The sequence below is a fragment of the Lynx rufus genome, unplaced genomic scaffold, assembly GCF_022079265.1.
Source record: "Lynx rufus isolate CCGP_SWC_20201006 ecotype Redwood Valley unplaced genomic scaffold, mLynRuf1.p SCAF_31, whole genome shotgun sequence".
Classification (NCBI taxonomy): domain Eukaryota; kingdom Metazoa; phylum Chordata; class Mammalia; order Carnivora; family Felidae; genus Lynx; species Lynx rufus.
In genome coordinates, this window is record NW_025814847.1 from 3,166,113 (window position 1) to 3,175,922 (window position 9,810).

General features: G+C 61.2%; 1 protein-coding gene across 1 annotated transcript; it reads right to left on the reverse strand.

The window, feature by feature from the left end:
* Positions 1-4,400: 4,400 nt before the first annotated feature.
* Positions 4,401-8,747, reverse strand: LOC124521815 (SLAM family member 9-like). The gene is made up of 5 exons (XM_047092947.1): positions 8,545-8,747; positions 6,889-7,287; positions 6,224-6,520; positions 4,746-4,887; positions 4,401-4,533 (listed from the first exon to the last, which is right to left on the reverse strand). Exons 1-5 carry the CDS (start codon positions 8,615-8,617, stop codon positions 4,485-4,487), a joined length of 960 nt encoding a protein of 319 aa, XP_046948903.1. The 5' UTR covers positions 8,618-8,747; the 3' UTR covers positions 4,401-4,484.
* Positions 8,748-9,810: the final 1,063 nt, after the last annotated feature.

Consider the following 9,810-nt stretch of genomic DNA (forward strand, 5'->3'; position numbering starts at 1 on the left):
CGTGAAATGAAACAGTTCTGCTCTGCAAAGGCAATCCCGGGAAGGAAAAGACAAGCCACAGACAGGCAGAAAATATCTGCAGAAGACACAGCTGATAAAGAAGTATTAGCCAACATATATAAAGAACTCTCAAGGCTCAACATTAAGAAAACAAACAACCCAATGAAAAGAGGCCCAAGGCACTAACAGACACCTCACCAGAGAAGACACGCTGATGGCAAAAAGCACAGGAGAGATGCCCCTCATCATATGTCATCAGGGAATAAATAAACAGCTAAATCCAGACAATGGGTCGTCACCCAGCACTAAAAAGAAATGAGCTATCAAACCACAACAAGCCTTGCGGGGAACGTAAATGCCTGTTGCCACATGCAAGACGCCAATCTGAAGAGATTACACACTGCATGATTCCAGCTACATGAGGTTCTGGAAAAGGCAAGTTAATTTTTTACGTCTATTTAAATATTTTCAGAGACAGAGAGCACCCAGCAGAGAGACAGAGGGAGATGGAGAGAGAGACAGAGACACGAGAGAGAGAAGCCCAAGCAGCCTCCAGGCTCTCATCACGGAGTCCAATGCGGGCTCCGACCCCTGATCTGTGACATCATGGCCTGAGCGGAAATCAAGTGTCAGAAACGTAACCAACTGAAACACCCTGGGGCCCCAAAAGGCGAACTTATGGAAATAGTAGGATTTTTAATCATATGTGTAAAACGTGATCTTTGTCATCGGGAGCCACCTTCCAGAGAGAACACAGAACAATTTACTTCCTGTGTCATTCATTTTGTTTAATTGAACCTAACAAACCTTAGACTACTTTATTTCGTAGGCTCTGCTCCCAACGTGGGGCTCGATCTCATCACCCTCAGATGAAGAGTCTCGCCCTTCACAGACTGTGCCAGACAGGCACCCCTAGACTTTCCCTTTGAACTATTTAAATGTATATTCAGTATGAGACAGAGAGTGCGCAAGCAGGGGAAAGAAGAGAGACAGAGGGAGACACAGAATCCGAGGCAGGCTCCAGGCTCTGAGCTCTCAGCGACTCCTCTTCCAGGGAGCAAACCTTCTCTCAGGACCAGGTATCATCACCCCCATGACCTGCGACCTCAGGGATCCCCTGCGTCCCATCTCCCTCCCCCGGGATCGGCCCTCACCTCTCAGGGTCTGTCTCAGGGGATGGGGCAGGCACCCCACTCTGCCCTCCAGCCCGTGTCACCCCGGAAACCTGGATCGGGACCTCGGACCTCAGACCCAGGATACTCCAGGGATCCCCCTTTCCCAGCGGTCACCCACCCCCCTCCCAGCCCCAGATACTCTTCCCACCCCCCCTCGCCAGTCACAGTCGCCGCCCTCAGATCCCGCCCTCACCCCGCCCCGCCCCCCTCAGCACCACCTGCCCCCCCACCCACCCCCCCAGTCGCCCTGAGCAGCCTCCCTCCGGGCCCTGAGCGCCGGCCACCGCCGCCACCTGGCGGCCGAGGACCGAACTGCCGCTGGAGAGTTCCTGCCAAGAAGCCTTCACCGTGGGTTCACCTGCACACACAGGTCATGAGCGCCTACTGTGTGCAGCACAGGGGCAGGGAGAGACAGGGAGCTGAGTCCTCTTCCCAGAGGAGCCCCCAGGCTGGCGGAAGCAGTTCAGGCCTCGGGAAGCAGGTCAGTTCCGCGGACGGAGCACAGTGGGGACATCTCGCCTCACCGGGGAGCCCGGCCATCGTCATGGAGGGTGGGGGGTGCGGGGCACAGGCCTCGAGCGTCCCCCGCGTGCAGGGCCCTGTGCAGGGGGCTCCGCGCCTTCTCCAGGACCCCCTGTGGCTCCGCGGTTCTCTCCTCCCCACCTGCTCTACAGAGGTGCCGGCACCCGCACCAGGACGCGCGGGAAGAAGGTCGGGATCGAGTGGGAGGGGCCGCAGGTGACAGACCACAGGCTCTGTGACCGGCCTTGTGTGCACCCCCAGAACAGGCCAAGTCGGCCATCCCGTTCCTGCTGCCTACGGAGGTGGTCCAACTGGAGAGAGGCGGGCAAGGGCTCACGTCTGGGGACGGGGACATTGGAGTTTATGAGGACATAGGGAGACTCCTGGGGGCCGGATGCAGGGTGCGCAGTCAGCTTGTCCCCCGCGCTCCCTGGGGCTGGCCCTTGTCTGTCCCTCTTGTGTTTGCCGCCGCAGGTCCCCGGGGGCTCATTGGGAGCCAGGGAACAGGGCAGGGGGGCTGGGGGTGAGGTCAGAGCAGAGTGCAGGGAGGAGTGAGGGTGACAGACCACCCGTAACCTGCCAGAAACACTGGGAAAGGTGCCATGGCCCCACCCCCACTCACAGGGTTTGTCCCTCTCCTAAGACAACAGCCTAGGAAGGGGAAACTGAGGCACCAGAGGACAGGGCCGGCTGCCAGGTGCCCTCCTCTCCTGCCCCTCATTCCTGCGTGTCCTGGATGAGAGTCGTGTGGAGGACACCCCTCCAGCCCTGTTCCGTGGACACACTGGGTTTCTGGGGTGGGGGGCGTTGCTGCTGCCACACCCCCTGATCAAGGCTGTAGGTCCCGGCCACCCCCGCCTGCACACACCTGCTGGGAGAGCAGAGGCGGCCCACACCTCGTCCACCTCACTGCTGGACAGCTGACGACAGGGACGGGCAGGACAGGGCGATGCAGGCATAGGTCAGCACGGGGTGTCTCCCACCCATGAGCCCAGCGCCTCCTCTCTCTCCTGCCCCCACCCGGCCTGGCTCTCTGGGCCTCGAGGCCTCCCCTGCAGACCTGAAGTTTGGTGTGTCTTACTAGCTGGCCCGAGGCTACGAATAAGGCATCTCTCAGGCTGACTGTGCCCTGTGTGCAGAACAACCAGTGTCCCCGGACCTGAGGTCCCAGAGCTGGGGGTGGGGTGCCCTCAGGGTCCTCAGTCTTTCCTCTTCGAATTCTTCCTTCCTCTGCCTGGATTCTGCTGCTAGGTCAGCCCCCCAGGCCCCCCGATGCTGGGAAGGGGGCGCCCACGGGCCGGCCCCACAGGTAGGTCCCGGGGACGAGGCGGGTACCGGGTTCTGGTCCGCATTCTGGACCTGCAGGAAGCTGGGGCCGAGCGCCAGAGTAGGACGCAGGCGCTCCGCGAGGACCTCGTGCAGAGAGCAGGGCACATACGGGGACCCACGGGCTGCCGGTGGTGTGGACGCCAGGGGGGAGCGAACGAGGGAGCAAAGGGGACCTCCAGGTGTTGCTGAAGCCAGTGGGCCGACGGTGGGACCCGAGGGAGCTGGAAAGGTCATCAGAGCACATGGAGGAGCCGGGGAGGGGGAGGGTCCCCGTGAGACAGGAATCGGGTTTCCCACAGGTGACTGTGCCTCCGAGAGCCCATGTTCATCAGGCGGCCGCGTGAGGGTGTCGGCTCAGGACTGGAGACGCGGGCTCAGCGCGGCCCGGCTCCGGCCTCAGACTCAGCCGGAGTCACCGGGGGAGAGGTGGTGGCAGGGGAGAGAGGAGGGCTCCACGGGGACCAGCAGAGGATGGGGGGGTGGGGGCAGTAAGAGACGGATAGGGAGGGGCCGGGGTCCTGCTGTGAGTGGAGTCACAAGGGTCAGAGTGAAAACAAACTTTTTCAAATTAAACCTGAAATTACAAAGCCATAATACGTCTTAGACAAATTTCATCTGTTGTTTTTTTTTTAAAGTGGTTATTTACACATATATTTGGGGAGAGAGACAGAAGGAAAATGCACATACTGACAATTGGCTGGTGGTGAACCGGTCGAGGCTGAGGTTGAGACTTCATGTCGATGGGTCCCAGAGGCCGAGGGTCCGGACAGGACGACGGACGGGGCACAGACGTGGGGAGAGTGGGCTCCGTTGACGGTTGCCAAAGGGGCTGAGGCTGAGCGGAACCGGACCACAGCTCTGGACTCGTTCGACGACGAAGGTCCCGCTCGATCTGCCGCGATGTGTGTCTTCTGCTCAACTTGGGCACGACGTGTCCGCATAGAGATTCACGGAGGGTGGATGAATCCGGTCCCTGCTGAGAGCAGTCAGAGGGGGAGGGGCAGGACCAGGGCCGCAGGCATCACGCGCACAACAGAGGTGTCGGGGGGAGGCTGGATTCCCTGCTCCTTCCAGTTAAATCACCCTCAAGCCCTGGCCTGGGTGGCGGACCTCACTGTAGACTGTCGTGAGCGGTGTCTCCTGTTCGAGATGTGGTTCCCCCGAACCCTGGAACGCAGACAGAGGGTTCCTGCCACAGCTGAGGGACACGGAGGCCCCAGAGGGACCCGCACAGATGCGATGCCGCTCACGCGACCTCCCCCCAAAGCGCCCAGCACCGCACGGACCCCGTGTTAACTCTGCACTGTCTGGAGAGGGATACAGAGGCAACGAGGCCAGAAACTGCTGACCCCTGGGTTTGACAAACTCACACCCAGGCACAGGGACGCGGGAGAACCCAGGCTGACCTCCTCTCCTGGACTCACGTCATCTCTGCCATCTCCTGTCTCGTGTTCTCCTTCATTGACGCCAGCAACAGAGTCTAAACCTTTCTGTTCTGATCCTGCCCCTGAGACACACACAGGTCGAACTTGCATCTGAACGTCGGAAACGTGTACCCTCCCCACCACCATGACCCCCAAGATCATGCCCACACCCACCAGCCTTCTGCAGTGATGTTCCCTGAGCAGGAAAATGCAGGAGAAAGGGAGACGAGGGTCCCAGGGGAAGGGAGGTATGAGTGCACAGGAAGGCGAAATGCACCTGCCTCTCCCAGCCTACCTGTCACACATCAGCCATATGCGCACCGTAACCCCAATGACCAGAAGCACGACCACTAAAGCTCCCACGATCAATCCCACGTTGACACCAACAGACGCCAAGATGTCTGGCAGCCGGGCAGACCCGTCCGGCCCATGTGGACCTGTTTGCCTCCCACAAGACAGTGAAGAAGGATGAGACAAGAGACAACGTCACATGCCCGTTGCCAGGCACGTGGAGACGTGTGAAGGGACCCCGTCTCGGCTGGAGAGGGGGAACACGGCAGGTCCTGTCGCTCAACCAGCGCCGGGCCCCTGCTTGGCGCCGGGGTGCTGAGAGGGACAGGACAGGGTCCAGGCGCTTGAGCGGCTCAGTCGTGGGGGGAGGGCTGGGAAAAGGCCGAAGGCAGCCAGCCAGGGCCATGGCGGTGCACTAGAGGTTCACAGCCGGTACACGGGTCTCCAGGGAGGGCTTCCCGGAGGAGGGGAGGGCCGGACTGAGTTGAGGGAGGAGCCGGAGGGAGGAGGGTGAGCGGGAGGCAGGAGGCTCCTCCAGAGGGGTAGGGGTCACTGAGGGACGAGCTTCCCCGGGGACTCGGGGATGCTGAGGCAGCAGGGGACGATGGGGTGGAGGGACGAGGCGGCACACGGGGAAGCCGGTCGCTGCTCACTCGGGGACACGCTGACGGTGAGCAAGTCAGGTGGGGAGGCCGAGGTGGGACAGGAAGGCAAAGCAGAAGCAGCCGCGCCCCCCCCCCTCCGGTGCCCTTGGCCACAGCATCAGCTCTCGGTGGGGGGGGGGGGGGCCTGTGCTCCTGAGAGGAGGTGAGGGGTGAGGGCGGCTCAGCGGGGACTCCTGCAGGGCCCTGAGCAAACCAGGTGAGGAGCCCCGCTCGAGGTCAGTGCCTGCTGGACGGGACCCCAGCGGGGGCTCCTGTGGGCCGGCAGGGGTCACCCACGGTGGGGCAGCTGCAGGAAAAGGGTCCCTGGACGGGAGTAAGTGCGGAAGGGGAGGACTCGGGACTGGAAGGTCTGGGGGAAGAAGCAGCAGCCTGGCCAGAGGCTGAAACCTGGGGAGCCCAGGACGCATCCGGGAATCCAGGCGAGCACTGGGGCGGGAAGCGTGTCCCCGAGACCGGAGAAGGGCACACGAGCCCCGACGCCTGAACCCTGCAGGCCGCGGCTGGCTCGGCCTCCCTCAGGTGGCACCGACCACTGACCCTCCCCCCTCGCTTGCTGGAAACCTCCCGGGACACACAAGGACTGAAGGATGAGGCAGGGGTGAGGTACCCGAGGGGGCTGCCTGGACCAGCAGGGTGAGGGGTGCAGAGGAGCAGGAGAGAGACACCGAAAGGCAGAAGCAAGCGGGATGTGCCTGCCAGCCTCCTGGACGGGTGACGGTGGCAGGAGGTGACCTAAATATGGGGGACAGAGCCCGGAACCCTCACCCAGGGGACCTGAGCTCCGGGAGTCCCTTCCCCTCTGACAGGATGCACTCACCGTGGCCACAGACTTCCCCAAGGTCCCGGGTGGCAGTTTTCCGGTCCCCCGGGTTGCTGACCACACAGGTGATACTGGGGCTGGGCTGGCTCAGGGGCAGCTTCAGAGCCAGGGTCCAGGGGTTGGGGGCCGGTCCTGGGACCACTCTCTGCTCCAGCTCCCTGGGGAGGCCCTTGCTCTCCCAGGACACATTCATGTCCTCTCTGGTTCCCGGGGCGTGGCACTCCAGGGTGACATTGCACCAGTCTGGTGTGACGGATGGAGTCTTGGCCAGGATCTGGGGGCGGGGCACGGGCTCTGGGGCCCGAGGGACAAGAGGACACGGGGTCACGTGAGTGGGAAGCATCACACCTCATGCTTTCTCGGGCGGAATCTCACTGTCGCCCTGGCATCCTCCCCCCAAGGATGATGAATCCACTTTACAGATAAGAGGACTCGACCCAAATATACAGCGAGTGGCTATGAGGACGGGAGCCACTGCGTGAAGCCTCAGGCGTGATCTCAGCTCTGCCTCGACTTGTGGTGAACACATTGCGTCCAGTTTCAAGGGAGAAGCCAGAGCCTCAGGTCTGGGGTCTGGAAGGGGTCCTGCGAGGGGGGCCAGGGACACTCCCAAGGACAAAAGAAGTGGGTATTTGTGGATTGGGGGAGGAGCCACCACCTACCGTAGACAGTGAGGTGGAAATACCGGTTAGTTTCTCTTCCTCCTGTTAAGGAGACTCGAGCCCAGTACTGCCCACTGTCCTCAAGGGTCAGGTTGTCAATCCTCAGGGTCGTGGTGTTGAGCACATGGACCCTCTTCTCGAACTTGTCCTGGAAGTTGACCCATGTTGGAACATCGTCCCCAGGAGACACGTGCAGCATGATCGTGTAGTTTCTTCCAGATTTAATGGCCCAAGAAATCTTCTCCAGCTTGACCCCTGGAGCTAATTCTGGACGTCTGGTCACATGAAATGGCACAGAACCACCTTGAGTTCCCTTCAGAGAAACTATGTTTCCAGAATCCTCCACTTGAGATCCAAGAGTTCCAGAACCGTTGACCACAGTGCTGAAGGCGCCTAGGGCTTTGGAAACAGACACGGTGAGTGTTTTGTCATTGAGAATAAGGAGAAAACCCTAGAACCCATGGCGCTCATGAAATCCGCCCAGTAGACTCCCTTGACCCCGGGAGGCGGGACCGAGCAAGAATTGGAGTCGTGCTGGAATCAGGTCCTGGTCCTCGTGGGGCGTCCCCTTGAACCCGGTCCTGACCTGCTGTCCCGCAGTGTCCTCGCCGCCTAACTCTGAGAGTCTGGACGTGACGACATCACGGATCGAGAGCCCCGAGCACATCTGGGCCGACGCCAAGTGCCCAGCGTAGGAGGCAGCTTCCACCGGGGCTGCCCACACGCTGTGGGAGCCCCGGCCCTGGAGTGGGGGCCGCGCCCTGTGACTTGCTCTGGAGCGGAGCTCAGCTAAAGTGATGGCCGTCACTCAGCGACAGCAGGTCTCACAGGAGTGAGACGTCCGTCTGGCTCACACCCTGTCTCTCGCTGCTGTGACGACCCCAATGCCGTGTTGGGGGCTGCGCTGTGGAGACGGCCATTGGCAGGGACTGGGGGCAGCCTCGGGCCAGCCGTGTGAAGAGTCCATACACATGGAAGGATCTCATTTAACGTTGCACACGTCCCCTCGTGGACTGGAGTTCTCTCCACGTGTGACAGACAGTTTGTTTTTCTTGTCTCTACAAACGCTGTCGCGTTGAGTAGCCTTGGATTGGAGACTGTGCACAAGCGGATGCACATACCCCAGCCTCTGTGCACACCCACCTGTGCACACCCACCGTATACGGGGGTATAGACATCACGCACACACATACACCACACATAGGCGTGCATGCGCTGGGATAACCCAGTGGGTGAGTCCAGTGCACCAAACGCAGGTTCATGTACTGGGGACAGGCCTGCCTCAGTGCCGTCCTGAGAGCGACCGACACGTAACAACCAAACTTTTTGCCTTCTGCGGAATAGATGAGGGAAAATCCGCTCACATGATATTTTAACGAGCGTCTCTCCTGCAAAAGACCCTGGTCACCATGTCACATGACTGTTTGATCTGCTTTTCTGTCAGCTGTCAGCCGTCCGCTTACAGCCTTTCCCCGTGCTTGGCTTTTCCTGTTAATTTACAGGAGCGAGACCCATAGGCTCAGAGCCAGATGCCCCCCTCGTGCTCCCTGACAGAGTTGGTATTTCGGGCTGTTCCCCACAGACATCAGACACACGGGACCCCCGCCTCCCTGCCCCGCACACCGGCCTCCCACCCGGGGAACCCGGGCCACTCACTGAGGACGAGGCTGCTGAACCCCAGGAGCCGGGAGGCCCAGCACAGGTGGGGGTCTTCTGAGTGGGCTCCCATCACAGGCTGCCTCCTTCAGGCTTGGTCTGGGCCCAGTTGGCCGTGGAGGAAACATCCAGAAGGCAGAGGCAAGAGAAGAGGCGAGCTTCTGCTCAGAACACTCTTAGGCTCTTCCCACCCCAAGGGCGGAGCTAACTGTCTAGGACAAGCTGGCTGGTCTAGATAAGCCAATCAGATGCTTGCTCTTCTCTCTGGCACCTGCAGGGACCCTCGGGGAACGATGGTGGAATAAACATAGGACCCCCCCCCCCGCGGTGAGGCGCTGTGTGGGAGACGCCCCGTCCTGTGGGCACGACCAGCCTGGTGATCTCAGCTCCCCAGCCGGCACTGCTGGGACCCCTTACCTGTTTCCCTGGGTTCACACTCCGCCCAGGCAGCCCTGTTCCCCAGGGCCAGCCGATGGCCAGGCCCAAAATCGCTCAAACCACTGTACCAGGGACACAGTGACCCCCCTGCTTTGGGCCTGTCTTCTGTCTTAACACCATTGAACGAGTCAAATCTCCTTTCTGATTTTCTCTGCACTTAACTGTCGGGTGTCTAAGGAAGACGCTCTGAGCACAAGAACAGAGCGCTTTGTGGGAAGGGCCCACCCCCACACCCCAGTGCAAACACGGGCATTTCCCTCTGGCCGGCACCCAGGCCCTCCGGGCACCCAGACCCGCCCTGCCCCCCCACAAGGCAAACCCCCCCAACGGGGCGGCACCCCACCAGCGCGTCCCCCTAAGGCTCTGCCAGCCCTGGGCCCGCTCTCACACACAGGCAGGGGGCAGGGACGGGCTCCTCCGTCCACAGGCTCGGCTGCCTCAGACTCACGGCCACCTGCTGAGGGTCAGGCCCCTTCTCCCCAGACGGGGCCCCACGACCTCTGAGAACCTTGTCTCCCCTGGACCCTGGGGGAGCAGCCCCATAACTCCCACCGGCCGTGCCCTTTCCCCGCCCACGGAGGCTCCCCCCAGCTGCTCAGAGCCTCGGATCCTAAGGCTGGACCCCAGGATGGCCGGGGACACGAACTGAAGGTAGTCAGCCTATGGGCTGGGAAGTCCCTTCTGGGGATGCGGAAGCCCATCCTTAGGGTGTGGACGACCATCGCAGGTCACTCAGCAGGGCGGAGCAGGGACTGGACTCCTAACCGTGATCTCTGAGACCCAACATCCCAACCCCCTTCCCTTCCCACCATTGTGGCCTCCGAGAGT

What these genes read in the sequence shown, in the direction of transcription:
- LOC124521815 (XM_047092947.1), bottom strand. Translation starts at nt 8,617, where the DNA reads ATGGGAGCCCACTCAGAAGACCCCCACCTGTGCTGGGCCTCCCGGCTC. An exon ending in TTTCCACCTCACTGTCTACG is followed by an intron (nt 6,521 to 6,888) that starts GTAGGTGGTGGC and finishes CTCGGGCCCCAG; the next exon opens with AGCCCGTGCCCCGCCCCCAG. An exon ending in ATATGGCTGATGTGTGACAG is followed by an intron (nt 4,534 to 4,745) that starts GTAGGCTGGGAG and finishes TGTGTGTCTCAG; the next exon opens with GGGCAGGATCAGAACAGAAA.